Source organism: Glycine soja, chromosome 1 (assembly GCF_004193775.1).
Source record: "Glycine soja cultivar W05 chromosome 1, ASM419377v2, whole genome shotgun sequence".
NCBI lineage: Eukaryota > Viridiplantae > Streptophyta > Magnoliopsida > Fabales > Fabaceae > Glycine > Glycine soja.
The window spans coordinates 42,353,706-42,372,708 of record NC_041002.1 but is presented as its reverse complement, the minus strand read 5'-3'; the positions used below and the strand labels follow the sequence as shown (position 1 = coordinate 42,372,708).

Below are 19,003 nucleotides of genomic sequence, written 5' to 3'. Positions count from 1 at the left end.
CAATAACAAAATTGTTAATTTTCACTTAAACATGACATTGTATTAATTGTTTAACGAATTCATTATGTTCTTCTTACCTCATGTCTTTTCATGATATCCAACTTGCAACGAAATACAATCAGATCATCATTCCCAATATGCTGATTTCCACGTCGCAACCACCTAACAAAAATATGAAATCATCAATGGACACGCGTTACATTATTAGACCTATTTAAATGAAATCTTAATTTTAAAACAGCTAACCTGTGTCCGAGTGGCTTATTTTGGATCACCGGAGGAGTCCTCTTTGGAGCCAAAGTCGTGCATCGTTCCCATGCCCAGATTTGGATTAAGATGCACATGCCTCCGATTGATTTTATTTTGTAATCGGTGGCGCTGCACATCTCTCTATATAAATAGGCAAGCACGGCAGGTCCCCATGCATAAGTGCTGCACTGGTCAAAGTCCCGTAAAAATTGTAGGTACCGTAGGGAAACTTTGCTGCTGCTTTTATCAACAAATAGGACTCCTCCTATGAACCTAAGAATCCATGCACGGGTAAACCTTTGTAATTGTTCTACGTTCCCGTCATGGTTATTGATGTGTGAAAAATGATGAGCCAGCCAGCTTAATCTAACGACACTGCCTTGGAGTTCACCTTCCTGTGGTCTGACTCCCAATAATTCTTCACACAATTCAGCCCAATCAAGATTCGTTTGACCAATTAATGGTGCCCCGTCAACACGCATACCTAATAATACTGAGACATCTTGAAGAGTAATCGTACACTCCCCACATCTCATGTGAAAGGTATGTGTTTCGGGCCTCCATCTTTCAATCAAAGCAGTAATTAATGAAGCGTTTATTTTTAAATAGCCCATCTTGATTATCCAATAAAAACCGCATTGCCGAAGAAGAGGAATAATTTCCTCTGGAATTTCTTCTTCCCCTTGATACGTGGGGACAGCTCGTCTTATGTGTAATTTGCGGTCTTCTTCCCCATTCCAAACATGTTCTGAAACATGTTTAGCTTGCATCCATAGTACGTCTCCATCAATCGGACCAGACTTAATTTTAATATTTGATGAAGATGATGACGAAGATGCCATTGATACTGCAAAAAAAAATAATCCAATAAATTCACATAATAATTTATACATTAGTTATAAAGAAATAAAACTAACTACATTTACAATAAAATAATTAATTATATATCCCACACAATTTAAATTTTAACAAATACAAAAATATATAAAGAATTTATTTAAATCTATTCCGTAAATAAAATAAATTACATGCAAAAATTTTTTTAAAAAAATAACATCATATATATATAGCCATAAATTTATATAATATATATACAAAATTATATAACTAACCTAGCATACCAAATTTAAATATATGTAATTAAAACTAAACCTAAACTAAATAATTTAAATTAACAAATTAAACCTAATTTACCATTTCAAACTAAAAATAACTAACACAATTTTTTTAAATAACATCATTTATCATTTTTAATTAAAACTAAATAAACATAAATTTAAATAAATAACATAGATTACCATTTAAAAATAAAACTAACTAAATATAAATATATAACGTAATATATATATATATATATATATATATATATATATATATATATATATATATATTTAATATCATGTAATAGATAACGTAACATATATATTTACCTACAAAAACTAACTAACTATAACTTCACATAATATATATATTTAATGTAATGTAATATATAACGTAATATATATATTTACAAAAAAAAATTAACATAATATATATACAAAATTAAAACTAAACCTAATATCATATAAATCTCATATAGAAAACTAATCTATCATACAAAACTAATCTAACATAATCTATCATAAAAAATTTATACAATGTATCATATAAACCTAAATTACCATACAAAATTTAAATATATTTCACTAAAACTAAACATACCACTAATGTAACGTAATCTAACATAAAAAAAATTTATCAAACTAAACCTAAATTAGCATACAAAATTTAAATATTTTTAACTAAACCTAAACCTAATATTATTTAAAACTAAAAATAAATCTATTGTACAAAACTATAATTATCAAACTAAACTTAATTTATCATTTCTAACTAAAACTAACTTAAAATAATAGGAAACTAATAACATACATTATTAATTATAATCAGAATACAAATAAAATAAATATATTTAACTAAACCTAATATTATTTAAAACTAAAAATAAATTTATTGCACAAAACTATTTCTAACTAAAACTAACTTAAGATACAAAACTAATAATATATATTACTAATTATAATCAGAATATAAATAAAGTAAAATTTTAATTAAACAAACTTACTACAATTTGTTTTGGGAGAAAGTTTTTGAAACTTAAGAACAAAAGCTTCTTCTACCTTCCTTTTTCTTTTCTGCTGAATGCACTAAGACACACTAACACACTCACGTTCTAGCTTTTTTTTTTTTTTTTTTTTTCCGGCTGGATCCTCTAACACACACGAACAGCAACACACGAATTCCACAGAACTCACGTTCTCTCAGCTTTTCTTTCGCGTGATGGGTCTACGGGGAAGGGGGGGATTTAACGAATGCAAATCGCCAACACTGCTGGCGGTTTCCTCACCAAGTCGCAGTTCCCGTTGGCGACTCCCTGCTGTGCAGCTGCAGCTCGGTGCAGAGCCTCGGAAATGGCTTCTGTGCCTCTCTCTCTGCACCCTACTCGTAGCCCTTGGAAATCGCCAGTCAATGTTGCGATTTCAACAGTGCCTTGAAATCGCCAGCACCGCTGGCGGGACGCGCCTTCCCCTGATATTGCCAGCACCAGTAGCGGCTTGCTATATCCACGTGTCCCGTCCTCACGAAATCGTCATTGAAGCTTGCGGTTTGCATGCACAATCCATGCAAACCACGTACAAAACAGCACCATGGCGGAATAAGTTTCAAAACGACCCCAAATGGGGAATAAGTTTGCAAAAGGACCCCAAATGGGGAAATTTGCCGTTTTAGTGGCCAGACTCGAGTTTTCCATTTGGGACTAAGTTTTAGTTGCTGGAACTAGACTTTCCAACGCTTCCAGGCCCAAATTCAAGTTTTCAAGGTTCCTAACTAATTATAGTTACGTGAGGCTATGTGTAGTGGGTTTTTGAGTGACCTAGATCACAGTTATCATATTGGACTAGGACTGGTCGGTTCAACCTGTTGGCTAGAAACTAGGCGCCCAATTGGATCAAATATGTATCAGGCTTGGTGCCACTATGTCCGACTTGACTTCGAATGGGTGACTCGACAACCGGGTTGACTTGGTGAGTTTTGCATTATCTAGCTTTTTTTATTTTTTTTTATAGTTGAACACATGACTCATATTGGAAAAAAAATCAATTTATACCTTACATTTGTGTTGTTGGTAGATTTGCTTACTTTTTTTTTTTTTATCAAGCATAGTGACATCTTGAAATTTGAGTGAGATTGTTTGATGAATATTTTTTATTAAAATATAAAATCCATTGAAATTCATTAAAATTTGTATACTTTTGAATACCAAAAGACTTTTTTATAAGGTGTATTCAATTAGGATTTCAATAAATTTTAAAAGACTTTTTTTTAATAAAAAATCATGTGGAATTCGATCAAGAATTTTGAACAATAAAAATATGTCTTGTGGTATTCAATCAAGACTATCATGATTTTTTAAAGAGTATAATAAAATTCGTTTGTATTCAATTAAGATTTTTTTATAACTCATAAAATTTCTTTTGGTATTCAAAAGTATACAAATTACAATGGATTGTTTTTTATAATAGATTTTGATGGGTTTCAAGTGAATTTTTAGTAGAAATTACCCATCAAACAATCTTACATAAACTCTTGAGATTTTACTAGACTCTTTCTATTTTTTGCTATCAAACTTTTCTTTCTTGTATCAATATAAAATTACTCAAGACATATTCACAATATGTAAGCCAAAATCCCCACAATTCATATCTGCATATGCATGTGCTCATGATTTAGGAATTCAAGTCTTTCCATGTGAAATATTGACACCAATGGATTTTTTGGCAGGCAAATAGAAACACATTGATTATCGGGTACCAGCCATAGTACCATTCTTTTACACCATGACAAAGAGACCTTGAGTTATAAAAAGGAAAAAAACTTGAGGGAATTCATTTCCCAACATAACTCAAGCGGTCAAGTCAATCCCATAACTTTACAATGATAAAAACCTTTGCCCACCAAAACTCCAAAAGAACACAACCCATATAAATAAATCTTTCTACACAACATCTTCATCAAGCTCACAACATTACAAGATTATATTGTATAAAATCAAAGTTTCTTTCCAATATATACCATTAGATACCGAAGCAGTCAACCATACAATCCACCAGAAAATAAAATCACATCCTCACAAAGTATTTTGGTTTAATATAATTCTACTTCCTTCGTAAAAGGCAGTATAAACATGGCAGAAATTCATAATTTTCTTCACTAACTATCCAATTGAGTCTAATAGATAAATCTTCATTTTCATTATTAATAGTACTAAAACTTTGAACCTATTATTCAAACTCAAGAGGATAAAAAAGATGTTAATGTATGAATGGTTATTATAAATTTAGATATGTCAAGAAATATTGTATAGGAAAACACAAAGTTAGAATCAAGTAGCTATTAAAAGATTAAAAAAATTGCATTGGTTTTACTTTTCTTAATCCAAATTTTATCATTTATTTTGTTATCTTTTTAATCGATTCTTATAATTTTGAATGTTTTCTAAAAATTGATCGAATTCTTTAAAATCTTATAAATTCATAAAGTCCTTTCAAATCTTATGAATTCATGTTATAAATCAATTAAATCCAAACTATAAAATCTCAATCACAAAATTCTTTTAATATCTTTTTAAAGTCATTACATTTCTAAAGTCTTTTAAAATCTATAATATTCTTTTATTCTAAAAAAGCTTTCTAAAATCATAATCCAATACACCCCTAAGTTGTAATTAATTAAATACTGATGGATTTTAACCAAATTGCTTAAAAATTCTAATTATCTTAATTAAATACACAAAACTTATTCCTATCATTTAAAAATTATAATTGAATATCACAATATTTTAAAATCTTAATTGAATATATAATTTATAGTGTGTTTAGATCGATGCTAACAAAATAAATTTTGTAAAATAAATTTTGATTAAAATTAATTTTAAAGTGATACAATTTATGTTTAAATATTTTTATTATAAAATCAAATTAAGATGCAATACAAAATTTTGGATATAACATATAAACTCTAAAAGATGCTTCAATTAGAATGAATTCTAAATTTGTTTTTAACGTAAACTCAAACGTATAAAAAATTTGTCAAAAAATAATTCTATTAATTCTCGAACATAAAATCAATGGCATTATTAATGTTTGGACACCTGGTTTGCCGCGAAACCTACAAGCGGTTTCCAAAGTGCATCCTCCGGCTCCTTATCCGTTGACGCTTACGTCACATCCTTCAACAAACAAACCAACCAATTTTATTTTTTTATTTTAAAAAAGAACAAAACATCGTTGCAAAAGAAACGGCGTCGTAAGCATTCAAATTAAACCTCGACTCACCCACTAGTACAGTACAGCCTGGTATGGTCTGAAGAACTTTGGAAACTGCTTCTCTTCCCACACAGCTCACACCCAACAACAAACATACAAACTCTCCTCTCACAAGGGCAAGACAGTAATTCCACATTCCCAACAACGGAGCCAACCAACCAAAACCTTTCTCCTTCTTCCTCTTCCTCCCCAATTCCCATTCAGATCCGATTAAGCCTTAACCCTAATTCCCCTCCCACCACCCACCAACAATGGGGGACTTCAACCTGGCGCTGGTGATCGTGGCGATCGTGGTGTGCGTCATCGTGTTCCTCTTCAACGTCTACCTCCTCGTCAACTTCCAGCACCCCGACGACGTCAACCAGGCTTACTTCCCCAAATTCGTCGTCGTCCTCGGCCTCTCCGTCGCTGCCATCTCCATCCTCATGCTCCCCGCCGACGTTGCCAACCGCCAGGCCTGCCGCCACGCCATCTACAACGGCGCCTGCAACCTCACGCTCCCCATGAAGGACCTCTGGCTCGCAATTTACATCCTCGACGCCGTCCTCGTCTTCTTCGTTATCCCCTTTGCCATGTTCTACTACGAAGGCGACCAGGACAAGTAAGTGTATGTCGTGGTGCTTTTAATTTGATGTTTTTTTTTTTTGTTTTTAATTTTTGTAATCATATACTGAAATTGAACGAACCAGACGTTGGTCCGAGTGGTACTGGACCCAGTCCCCTTAAGCAAGGTCTCAGGACGGAAAAACATGATTGAAAAGGGAGACCACACCAAAGGTGCCAGGTTCTCCGATAGAGATGCAAAGCTGATGATACTTCGTACTAATAAGTAATAACATGGTAACCAAAATAAAAGATACTGAAATTAAAATTTTGTTGTGATTTTGGGAATCTGCAGGAGTGTTGGGAAGCGGATTAAGAGCGCGTTGTTGTGGATGGTGACCACTGCCATTGTGTGCGCTCTTGTTTTGGGGATTTTGTATGGTACGTTCTGATGCTCTAGTTGGTTGTTTTGTTTTATTTTCTACTTTCAGCTGTACTTTCTTTGTTGTTTTGCTTTGTGTTTGTGTGTGAGGTGGGGGCAAGGTGGTAATTTTGCTGTGTGTGATTTGAGGGTGTAGCTTATGGATTTGGTTAATGGTGTTGGGTGGGTGGATTTGTTTGGTTTAGTGAGAGTTACGTGATAGTAAACGGAATAATATGTTGTTAGAGTGATGATAGATATCCACTCTTATATAGTATCGTACATCTCGTCAACACCTGTTATTTCTCTGCCACTCTCTTTTGTATCATATCATATTACCTATCATATTTACATTTTTCTCTCTAAGGGTCATTTAGTGTTGGGTGTCCATAGATTATTTTGCATGTTTTGTGATGGTGGTTAGTGTCTGTGAGCAGTGGGATGAAAATTTGGAACTAGAGAGAGTGGAATTGGCTGTGTTGAAATTGGTGTGATATTGTCAGCGGATTTTGATTGTTTCATGCTGGTGATCACTTGTTGGTTGGTACTTGGTAGTTGGTAGGCATAGGAATCCATTGGTTGTGGTGCTGCTTGCTTTGGTTGTGAAGCTAAATACCATGCATCCATCTCGTAATAACTTCCACATTGAGTAAAAAGAAAAACAGTGGGGTTTAGTGATGTTTGTTAGTTTGTTCTTTGGGTGGTGGGGGTGAGATTATCGAAGATATCAGTTGGTGGAGTTTCTTTGCATTATAAAGCCATGTTCAAGGATTATTTGCTAAGGAAAAGAAGTTGTTTGATGTGGATTAATGATAGCATAAAGGTTGGGATTTAAACTAGAATAGGTTGGGTTGCACTTTTGTAGCAATATTAGTGCATTGTGAGCACCAGCAAATATTTCAGTCTGAGTGAAAATGTTGTGTTTTGTAGTTCCTAAATTATGATTCCTGAAGTGGTGGGACTTGGAGGGATAGTGTAAGGTGGGAAAGACAAGGAAGAACGGGTTAAAAAAATTGAGCATTGGGTATGGTGTACTTTTGATTACAATATATTTCAGAATTTCAACATATAGCATTTATTACAACTTTACAAGTTGGTTTAAGACTTTATAAGTATGAGAAGTGAAGAAAGGATATCCTTTCTTATGAAAATTATCGTAGATGTTATTTTATAAGATAAATTTTTTTGTACCCAAAGTTTTGATACCCCTGCCCTGTTGGATTAATTTGGATACTGTCAAGACTGCAATGGTGCCAAAAATTTGGGTCTACCTAAGAAATATGCTTTTACTACTTTATAAAAATTTCTGTGCTAGGACTAAACTATTTTATATGTGGTGAATATATAAAAGGCCCAAAGCAATACTTAAGCTGCTTATATGTTTAAGGTCAAATAAACTCATAACAGACAAATGAAATCCCTTGAGTTGAGTCAACACCCTCAAATATGTAAATAGCAAGATAAGACGAGATGCAGAATTTATAACATTTTAGTTTTTAGAGACAGTTGATGGCCTGCAATACAAGATGTAAAAACCCTATCAATGCCTTGTCAGTTATTTGAGATTGACTTCAGAATGATGTGTTACTGTGGTTCTTTCCCGAATTGCTTGATTTGCAACCATTTCTCCTGATCTGGTCCAGTTCTTCTATTGAAGCCTTATGTTGCCTAATTTTGTTAGAAATAAGTGAAACTGAAGAGACTTTTTTGTGTGTTAGAAATTCAGAACCATTCCTGGCCTTTGTCTTAGAGGTTGTGTGAGAGGTATAAACTCTTTGAACCTTCACCTAACAGGTTAAGCTTTTAGAATTAGTCCTTGACATGTTTTATGACTAAGTGGGCAGGAATTTGATTATAGCTGCCCCCATTCTTCATAAATCATAATCATAATTAAATAAAATTTCAACAAGGTAACATTGGCTTTTGTTTTATCTGTGTTTCAAGCCAAAAGGGCTCTTTCATGAAGGTGTGTGTTATGCATATAAGACCATTCTTGATCTTCCAAAATCCATAAGCATAAGGTTGCAACTTGCAAGGTATTAACTTCACCTATGCACCAAGTATCACCCTCTGAAATTTTACTTCATTCTAATCTTTCCTGATTATACTTATTAAATGCAAAATTTGTAACCTAGTGTAAAATCTGATTGTTCAATGTTAACCACCCACAATTGAGTGAACATTTCAAATCCACTTTTGCTTGATGCCTTGATGTGAACATTAACCTGTGTCTGACTGATGTTTTAGGACTTATTGGGAAGGTGGACTTTACTGTTAGGCATCTCTCTTCTTCCACAAGCCAATTTCCTAGCACATGGGACTTCAATAGTGGTCAACAATGTATTGGAAACACCCATCAGGTCTGCTTGTTTCTCTCACTCTTACCAACAGTCCATATTTTTATGCCAGTTTTGTTGTTCTTAGAAGCATTTCATTTTTCTGTTTCTCATTCTGGTTTTTTACCTTTGTCCTAATATCAGTGTTCTGCATTCACTGCCAGTCCTTCATCAGAAAAAACATGGACCATGCGTACTACCTTTCCTGAATATGTCGTTGCTCTTGCCACTATTGTTGGATCTGTGCTTTTTGCTGTAAGTTAATCCTATATCGTATGCTGCCTAGGGTAGTTTATGGATTTATCTCTACTACTTTCTTTCAATTATCATTTTTTTTCTTGTGAAAGTGTGTGTGAATTAGGATATTGTGTTAGATCTTTTTTGACTCCCTAAAAAATATGAACTGATTGGCTGATCCCATAAACTGTACAAAAGAAGAATCAATTACTTCCCAGGTCATATTTACTTTTATTTTTCATATTAGTGATATTAACAATTGTTTTCTTTCCATTCAATCCAGATATTTGGTGGTGTTGGTATTGCTTGTCTTCCATTGGGACTTATATTTTCATTCATTCGGCGTCCAAAGGCTGTTATCACTCGTTCACAGTATATCAAGGTGCTATATGCTTTTATAGCGAAGACGTACTAAATGTTGATTGAATATGCAGTACTATATTTATGGTGTGGTTGGTTGGTTATGGTTGTAGGAAGCAACCGAACTGGGTAAAAAAGCAAAAGAACTGAAGAAAGCAGCTGAGTCACTTCATCAGGAAGAAAGAAGTGGTTCGAAGGGAAGGAAATTTCGTAAAAATGTGAAATCAGTAGAGAAGGTAAAAAAATATTGGTAATTTATCAGTACTTTATAATGCAAAGTTTCTTTTAAGTATTTTATGTGTTCACCTGGACTTGCATATCGTAATTTGACGTGTACTGTTATAGTTGTGGCTGAAAGTTGTCTACAGTTAATGATTAGTGAAATGTTCTTGTTCTAGTTTGAGTGGTTCTGGTTTTTTTTACTCATCTATCTCACTTAATTTGCCAGGAGTTGTTTCAATTGGAAGAAGATGTCAAGCTTCTTGAGGAGATGTATCCACAAGGGGAAAAGGTAGATACTTGATTGCTTGGCATAAACAATATCAATATGCAATGGTTCTCCCACTTACTGATCTTGTATGAATGCAGGCTGAGACAACATGGGCACTAACAGTTCTAGGGTATCTGGCAAAATTTGTTTTGGGCATTTTAGGGTAAGCAATGGCATATAACAATCTGAGTTGCTTGGAATGCTTGATGCTGTATGACCCCTTATACATAGTTTTACATATTTTCTTCTTTCATCATCGAATAGGTTGTTTACTACTGTTGGGCCGATTTCTTAAACTGAACTGTATGTGTGATAATTTTCAATCGGTTTTCTCACCTGCTACATTTCATATAGATGGATAGCATTAATGGTTTCTTTTCATTATTAATTGATAGAAGAATTTAAAATTAATGATATGGAGTTTAAGTAAAATTAGGTGTGGTAATAGAAAAATAATTTAACTAGGAGAAAATAATGATATTAATTAAATAGGTATGAATTAGTTGAATTGGATACAAGAGTAATAAGAGTGGCAATAGACACCTGTTTGATGGGGCAGTGAATACAGCTGCATAACTATTGCTCAGTGTTATCAAATAGCAGCCATGGCGGCAGAATGGCGTTGCGGGAATTTGAAAAAACGCCACCAAATAGCGGTGACGTTGCGGGTTGCGGATGGCAGCGCCATGGCGGCCGCCATAGCTATGGCGGTCCTGGCGCAATTGCAGCTTTTTTTTTGTTTTTTGCGAGATAGGTGTTGGGCTGACCCGACCCAACCGTAACCTGACTTTCGCATGCAAAAGGGGTGAGCAGCGCAAGCAGGAACGGCACCACGCGAATGCGACGCGGCACGCCGGCATGCCGGCACCCCGCACCAACACGACGGCAACGACGGCGAACTCGGCACCCCACACCAGCACCACGCACACGACAAACGGACGGCGACGGCGCTACAGTCTGCGACGGACGGCAATTGTGGTTCTGTTTTTTTTTTTCTTTTTTTGTTGCTGTTGTTGGCGCTACAGTCTGCGACGTTTGGCGCTACAATCTGTGACACCCCTTTTCTATGTTTGGTTGTGTTTTTTTTTTCTTTCTGTTCACCTCTTTTTTTTTTGTTCAGTCCTTTTTTTATGATCTTTTTCTGTTTGACACCCCTTTTTCTGTTTTTTATGCTTTTATCCTTTTGTTATTTTGAACTCTTGAATGAGTTTATTTGGTGTTGGTACTTGGTTATTGTGGGAACTCATGATACTTTTTTAGTTTATTTGAATGCAATCCCTTGTTTTTTTAATTTTATATATATTTATTTTTTATCTATTGTGTTGTTAATATTTATATATATATAATTTTTTTGTCCGTCATGACGTCCGCCATTTTCCGCTACACCATCCGTCATATTTTTATGGCGGATTTTTAGCTTTCCGCCATCCGCCATTAACAAAACTGCTATTGCTGGGACATTACTCTTGCTTTCTCACTGTAATGAGCATTGCTTATTCTATAACAGGTGTTGTGTCTCCCGTCTCATGTATTATCTAACCTAAGTTTTGAAAACTGTGCCAGGTTTATCGTTTCTGTGGCATGGGTTGCTCATATCATTATCTATCTATTAATTGATCCTCCTCTTTCTCCTTTCTTGAATGAAGTTTTCATCAAGCTGGATGATATCTGGGGTATGTTGGAATACTCTTACCTTTAGTGATTATTCCATTACCATAAGCTATAGAGTATAGAGACATTATATATTTTATTTTCATTCAGTAATTCTTCATGATGTATGCATTCTTCTTTCATCAGGTCTTCTGGGTACAGCTGCATTTGCATTTTTCTGCTTCTACCTTCTCCTTGCTGTGATTGCCGGAGCCATGATGCTTGGGCTGAGACTAGTTTTCATTACTATACATCCCATGAAGTAATTAAACTTTGCAATCTATGACTATCTATCATTCATATTGCTTTTTAATCTGCAGTGGTCACATACTGCTTCTATTGATTACTACTCACTATGTGAACTTATCTATGGCAGATGGGGAGCGACGCTCATGAACTCTTTTCTGTTCAATGTGGGGCTTATTCTTCTTTGTTCCATTAGGTCAGTGTAGCCTTTATGATACATTTCCGAATGGATACTATGTGTAGTAGTTTACTTTTAATATGGCCGCCATTGTGATTCAACATTTATGTTAATTTTTTATTTTGGACCATGATATATTTTAGGTTTATTTACTTTTTTGGTCCTCTGATTTATTTTTTAGATTCAATTTAGTCCTCTTGTCATTTAAAGGTTCAGTTAGGTCCTGTGTTTTTTTTAAATGGTTCTATTATGTCCTTTATTTTTTTAAAATGTTTCAATTTGGTCCCTTTTTTCTTCAATCTGCTCCAAAAATTGGTTTTAAGTTGGGGGGGGGGGGGGGGGGGGGGGGGGGGGGGCGCAAGTTGAACCCATCTTGAAAAATAAGGAACCTGATTGAACTTTTTAAAAGTGGAGGACCTAATTGAACTTTTTAATAATAAGACTAAATTGAACCTAAAAAATAAATTAGAGGGAAAAAAAAGTAATTAAACCTATATTTCATGAAAATGATTTTTATTCTTCTTTGGTACTGGTACATACAGTAGAAGAGATTGTCTAAAAGAATGCATAGTTGAAAGTGGTCTTACTTTCCGATTTGGATTTTCCTGTTTAAAATTTTAAAAGGAGCAGGAGATTTTTCTTAGTTGTGTCAGTGGTATTATGAGTATCTGAGGAAGTTGTTTATGGAAATGTACTAAGTTGTGTTCTATACATAGTGAAAAATTATGGTGCTGTCATGATAATGTCATGCTGTGATAACATTGCTGAAAGTTCGGTTGTTTTACCTTTTCAGTGTGATCCAGTTCTGCTCCACAGCATTTGCCTACTATGCTCAAGCAACTGCAGCACAGGAAATATTTGGCCACACCTTGGAATCTCTTCGTGGAATTAAATATTTGTACAAGTAAGTCAAGCTGGATATTTTTCCCGCGCTCTTCCCCAACCCTTGGATTGGGTGAAGACGTGAAGTATAGAACCTACACTTTTCGTTAACTTGCAAATTTTGACCACGTGATGGGATGGTCCCAATTCCAACTCCCATAAATGACTCGTACAGTTGAGATTCTCTGTGGAATGCTTCTATTCACATTTCACGCACCCAAAGTATGAGAAACATAAAATAAATTCTGCAGGCCATATATTGACACAACACATGAGTATACAGCACATTGTTGAGATCTAATGACCAGCAGAGGTTTTTTTTTTGGTGTGTGTGTGTTTTGGGTGTTTGAGACTTTTAGTATGATTAACCTCTACATTGACCACATTAGGGGAGTAGTTTTTACGATTATCTGTGGTGAGTAGTATTTGGTACTGACATTTTTTATGCCTTACTATTATAATTAACCTGTGCATTTTTCACATCACAGGTACAACGTCTTTCAGATTGCATTTGTTGCATTGGCTGGATTGACTTTTGTATATTATGCTGCCTTGGTAAGCCTACCTCTGGAAAAATTTCTTTTCTTTTGTGCATGTTAATGTTCTTGCTGATACTGAAGGGTTTTAAATTTGGAAATATCAGGGATGGAGAAGAAAGAAGCCTAGTGGTAGGTTTCAATTGTCTACATGAGGTTATGGTTTATGGCATGGAAGAGTGTCTTCTAAAGGGAGCCATCGGGTATTCTTATCGCAAAATCTCATTTCAAGTGGCTTTTATTCGGATGTGCATTGGCCTAGTTTTGTTTTAATGTCGAAAGCTATCAAGTTGGCTGATCAGCATCCGAATAGAATCATTTTCCTGTGGTGTCATCATTAGGTGGGTGCTTGTGGTGCCACTTAGGTCTTTGATGATTCTTTCCTCGCCCTTGTATGTATTATTCATTCGTTTGATTTGTGCAGCACATTCTTCTGATTATGTAATTGAATATATGTGCACAAGAGACTACTGGGTTCTACTAACCCTTTGATGTATAATGCAACTCTTCCCAAACATAATTGTACCAGTTGTCATTTTAATATTCATGTCCGTGTGTCATTCCTATATTAACAGGGAGGGGGGTTGTGAAAAGGAACTTGCGGGTCTTCTGAAGGACGTAATAATCTGATAGCAATCAACCTATTTTGCAAATTAATTATGGTTTGTCCTAGAAGATAAGTATTATTTTTATTATAATAAAATCATGATTTGAGACTGAAAAAAAAAAGTTATGTTCAATCACAATGCAATTATGATGTTAACGCGTGTATGAACATAATTATGTTCAATCACAACGCAATTATGATTTGAAACTTAGTTTATGCACTTAAAACAGTAAAACTAAAACTATGATTTTAATGATGGCAATCATGACCCACACATACTTGTTTGGTACCTTGACTTCATTTATTCCTTCTATTCCTAATATACATCAAGTGCCCAAGACTGATTTGATCAATTCATTGCTCAAGAGCCTACTATGAAACTGACCTGAATAAAAATAATGTAAGGTTCTTGCAGGACTTAAAAGTGTCTAAAATATGCATCTTGGGCTACCTGTATGTGTACACAGTAGTATTCATTTTGTTGGTAGTCTTTTATTAGTTCTTCATAGATAAATATATTATTGCAAGTTATTTTACATATGTAACTTTAATGAAATAACCTTATTTATTTAATTTTTTATATTTTGCCAGACAAAAAATAGTCATTTTCAGTGCAGTTACCTGTGCCACCAACGAGAAAGCTGGTGAAGTTTCTTCATTCTTGTGCAGAAATTGCGAAGCTATTTCAGTTGTCTCTAAACTCTCCATTTCCCATAAAAATAGGAAGGCGTATCCTGGGATCAGTAATGCACAAAAATTGTTTTCTATCCTCATTCTCGCCTGATATTTGACATATTAATAGTGGGGTGGGGTGATTATTGGCATCAAAGACAAATACTAGAGATTTACAACAACTCAAACACCCTGCTCAACTAACTGAGTTAAACCCCCCTTGGTCAATGAACAATTATTCAATTCCAATTGAGAATTTCTCTGGATGTTGTTCTAGTTAGAGACATCTATAGGAGTGTTTTCATCCGCACTGATTGGTTCATATAGTGAATCTTCTGCAAACTCAATTGGCATTGAATTCCAGTGCAGACTAGGTTCCCAGTCTGCTTCCCCGAGGACCTTCAATATCTCTTTTGCCACTATCTTGCTTCCCTCATTTGACAAATGAATTCCATCCCTATCAATCACCACCCCCATCAAATGAATCAATAGTGCATTTACACTTTTCCTTAAGATACATTAGACAGAGAGACATTGACATATATACTTACGTGAAGCAAACATCTAACCAGTCATGCCTTTGCTGGAGTGCAGACCAGAGATCAATGGCCTTCACATTCATCTCACGGCACAGCTCCAAACACGCTTCTGAGTATATTCGACAAGCTTCATTTGTCCTTTTTAGTGGCCCCAATAGATCACTGGTTTCAGTTCAACCATTAATTCATTAGAGTACAAGATTGAAACATGACAACAACAGCAATAAAGCCTTAAACCACTAGGTGAGATTGACTGGATGGATCACACGACGTCATTCGACACGGTTAAAAATCAAGTTTTCAGAACAAGATTGAAACATAAATTTTTATAAAATCAGGAAACAAGAATGTCAAATATTTTTGGAAGGATCTTCCATTCTCTAAATTTATCATCTGCCAGCATAATAGATTCGGGTCTTGTTAGTATAAAGCCAAATATGCCAACTTTTACATATCAGACATGCCAGTATTGAAGCTTAGTCTCAAGTTTGAATACCAATCACATAGCCTTTGGGGCTTTGGGCCATAGTACAGGTTTGAATTATATATTAGTAAATACCTTAGAGTTTATGAAATACATGTGCCAGTGAGGTTGCAAGTAGCACACCATCAATAGGTATGTGTCTTTGTTAATCATATAGCACAAATAAAAGCATAGTCTTCATAAAAATAGAATTGCAGGCATTGCTATCATAGCCTCAAGATAATGTGAAGCTATATCCAATAATCAAAATGAATTGTAGTCAGAACCTGAGAGTTTCATGCATTTGCACCTCATTGATGGGAGGGGAACTGAGAAATATTATGCGAGTCTTCTTTGAAAGGCTCTGACAACCATAGCGATTTTGGGTCAAATTTCATAGAAATAGTTATGGATGTAAAGAATAATTGCATCAATACCAACAAAAAAAAAATACTTGAAGTCTTGAAAATATAACTTTTTTCTTTTCTATGCGATAATGTGTGGAAAAAGAAAGGAAAGTTGTGCACTTGTGTAAAAGTTTACCTTAAGATGGATAACGATCTTCCTCATATTTTCAATGTATTCTTGGAGGGGTACATGAGGGCTAAGGCCAGATGGATGTGGGTGCATAGAATCATTACCACCAAAGTACACAATTACCAGTGATGTTTGATCGGTGGCATCCTGAGTTGAAGATGACAAAGTAAAAGGGTGATTCCCTCTAAGTCAGTCTGAGCAAGAATCAAAGTGATTTCAATGTGCATAAATCAATCTGAAGATTAATGTGTGTGTGCGCCCGTTCATGCTGCAATTATGAAATGAAGTTTATTATAATACAGTTGATCTTTTCAATTTCAAACAAATGTTCTTAATATATCCATGCTCAGTTTGAAGGCAAATAGAGGTCATCATATGCAAGAATGTTCAATCTATTCTTTAGCATAAACTAGTAAATTAACTAACTGAGGTTCCATTAGTTACTACTACAACGAAAGTAATCACATTTTATCATTTGTCAAGAAAGAATGAGATATTGAAGTTGAAGAAAATGTGAGATTTTGAATCAACACAAGCAATTATTACACATGCTCAATACCTTGGGAAATATTTTATCCAGATTCTGCAGGGCACGCCTTGAATTCCAACCAGCATATCCTCGCAAAATTATATCTGCCTATGTCAAGTCAATGTGTGGTAAGTTAAACTCATTTACCATCATAATGGTTCACTCACAAAAAGGCTAATACAAATGCAAATTGACTTTAGTTCTCATTGGATATACTTCTCCGTAAGCATTTACGGGAAAAGAAGGTAAGAAGGAAAAATGAAAAAAAGATTCTTTCATAAGTTAAAATTAGTTTATGTATAAGTTAATATCTAGAATATTTCTCAAATTAGTTTCTCCAAAAACTGATTTTAACTTATATGTAAACTAGTTTTAACTTATGTATATTTCATTTTCTTAATTTTCTTTTCTTATCTTATCAGTTTTTATAGACAAGTTTATACAAATAGAACAGTTGTTATTTAGGCTTATATTTCAAATATAGACACTTTATATGCATGTGCTCTTAAACCACTCTCTTTCAAATACTAGATATTACTCTAATCTGTTGTTCCCTTGTACTAGAAGAAAGAAAGACATATGGAGGGGAGAGGGGTCTCAAACATCTTGGAGAGTGTAATCTGTCACAGCATTAATCTTTTCCTGTTCCATTCCATCATTTCTTTCTACATTCATTTCTCATCATTTATCATTGATCCAAATTCGGATACAGAGGAATCTTATCAATGAAATTTCCACTTTTTATCTAATTGCTAAAGCAGTTGGATTACAGGACCACCACTTCCTCAAAAAGTTCTCAATATGGTGACTTATGTTGGCATTAAATAACTTTTTTCGTCAATAAGTTGCATCTAACTTTCTCATTTCTCCACAAGAAAACGACTAGCCTTACTTTGCATATATTCATAGCAATCCGAGTTAGTGATAAATAGAAACTTTATTTTTTCTTTTTTTTTTTTCCAAAAGGATCTGTTCCATTGCGTGCATGCAGTCCTGTTCTTGAAAATTAAAAACACAAACAAAATTGAACAAAAATGAATCTCATTAAGGGTCATCCATAGATCACAAAAACCCACGTCTCTATATCAAACATGAGTTCATAAAAAAAAAAAACAATTCTTCATGGGTTATCTCAACAAGTGAAACCAAAGGAGAACAACAACTTTTACCCTCTTGCAATCATCGTTCACAACTGAAGCTAGAAATGAAAGTGAGTGAATAGCCTTAAATCATAAAACTCCAACATTAAGCAAATCAAAGTGCATGCAATAAATGAAAAAGAGAGAAAAAAACACGATATTAATCAACCTGAAGACAAAGAAGATAAGAAAACCATAATGGAATGAACAACAACAACATGAAACATAACTATTAAGTACCTTTCGAGCATACAAGTTGGCAAGAATAGCTCCCCAACCTTGATCACTATAACTGAACTCAACTATGGACGAACCAAACAGCACAAATTGAGGCCTCGCTGGTCCTACCATCTCTCACTTCCACAGTCTCAATAATACACTTAACACTGTAGCATGCATTCAAAATTTATAGACGTGGATTTTTGCTTTCTTTCCCATGTTGCTTTCTCTTGTCAATATCAACTTCCATAATATCAATTCCTTTCTCTTGTTGCCTTCTCTTGTCATTGGCACAGCAAATTCAATCATCAATTATCTAGTTTGGATATAAAGTGTATGGCAATGGTGTAGATAACAATATGAAACCTTTTAAAATTAATAAACGTCCAAATTTTTAGAAAGTGACCAATGACATAAATCGAATAACTAATTGAACTTGCCCTTTTATTTCAACTATTTTTTTTTCAATTACAATTAACGTTGGTAATGCATGTCAATCTTTGATATGAATCTTTATCGCGGTAGTTAACGTGAAAATTTTCGATTTTGATTTAAAAACCTTACTATAAATTTTTATGGTTGTATTAATTAAGACACACAGAAAAATCTAATTTTATAATATAAAGAGTAGATACAACAAAGATGTGTTATTAGAAAATAAAACAAAAAAGTTTTTATAAGGGGTAGAGTTTTGCCTTGTTACATTTATACAAAAGTTGTGTTATTTTCTCATATAGATTTTTGGGTGCGAGACTATAGTTATTTTTTACGAAAAATAATCATGCTTGAATAATTAAGAATATT

The 19,003-nt window shown here is 34.3% G+C and overlaps 2 protein-coding genes across 2 annotated transcripts; one reads left to right on the top strand and one right to left on the bottom strand.

Annotated features, from left to right (window-relative positions):
- Positions 1–5,665: 5,665 nt before the first annotated feature.
- LOC114416230 (LIMR family protein At3g08930-like) lies at positions 5,666–14,041 on the top strand. The gene is made up of 14 exons (XM_028381103.1): positions 5,666–6,216; positions 6,514–6,599; positions 8,827–8,939; positions 9,060–9,170; positions 9,436–9,534; positions 9,626–9,748; positions 9,961–10,023; positions 10,101–10,165; positions 11,566–11,675; positions 11,800–11,914; positions 12,029–12,094; positions 12,870–12,980; positions 13,447–13,513; positions 13,602–14,041. The coding sequence occupies exons 1-14, from the start codon at positions 5,867–5,869 to the stop codon at positions 13,647–13,649; spliced, it is 1,527 nt and encodes a 508-aa protein (XP_028236904.1). The 5' UTR covers positions 5,666–5,866; the 3' UTR covers positions 13,650–14,041.
- Positions 14,042–14,647: 606 nt separating this feature from the next.
- On the bottom strand, positions 14,648–18,433 carry LOC114416239 (GDSL esterase/lipase CPRD49-like). The gene is made up of 6 exons (XM_028381110.1): positions 18,221–18,433; positions 16,872–16,949; positions 16,319–16,459; positions 16,063–16,139; positions 15,325–15,474; positions 14,648–15,230 (listed from the first exon to the last, which is right to left on the bottom strand). The coding sequence occupies exons 1-6, from the start codon at positions 18,329–18,331 to the stop codon at positions 15,047–15,049; spliced, it is 741 nt and encodes a 246-aa protein (XP_028236911.1). The 5' UTR covers positions 18,332–18,433; the 3' UTR covers positions 14,648–15,046.
- Positions 18,434–19,003: the final 570 nt, after the last annotated feature.

What these genes read in the sequence shown, in the direction of transcription:
- LOC114416230 (XM_028381103.1), top strand. Translation starts at nt 5,867, where the DNA reads ATGGGGGACTTCAACCTGGCGCTGGTGATCGTGGCGATCGTGGTGTGC. An exon ending in GTATTGGAAACACCCATCAG is followed by an intron (nt 8,940 to 9,059) that starts GTCTGCTTGTTT and finishes TCCTAATATCAG; the next exon opens with TGTTCTGCATTCACTGCCAG. An exon ending in CAAGCTGGATGATATCTGGG is followed by an intron (nt 11,676 to 11,799) that starts GTATGTTGGAAT and finishes TTCTTTCATCAG; the next exon opens with GTCTTCTGGGTACAGCTGCA.
- LOC114416239 (XM_028381110.1), bottom strand. Translation starts at nt 18,331, where the DNA reads ATGGTAGGACCAGCGAGGCCTCAATTTGTGCTGTTTGGTTCGTCCATA. An exon ending in CCAACTTGTATGCTCGAAAG is followed by an intron (nt 16,950 to 18,220) that starts GTACTTAATAGT and finishes GACTTGACATAG; the next exon opens with GCAGATATAATTTTGCGAGG. An exon ending in AGATCGTTATCCATCTTAAG is followed by an intron (nt 16,140 to 16,318) that starts GTAAACTTTTAC and finishes TATGGTTGTCAG; the next exon opens with AGCCTTTCAAAGAAGACTCG.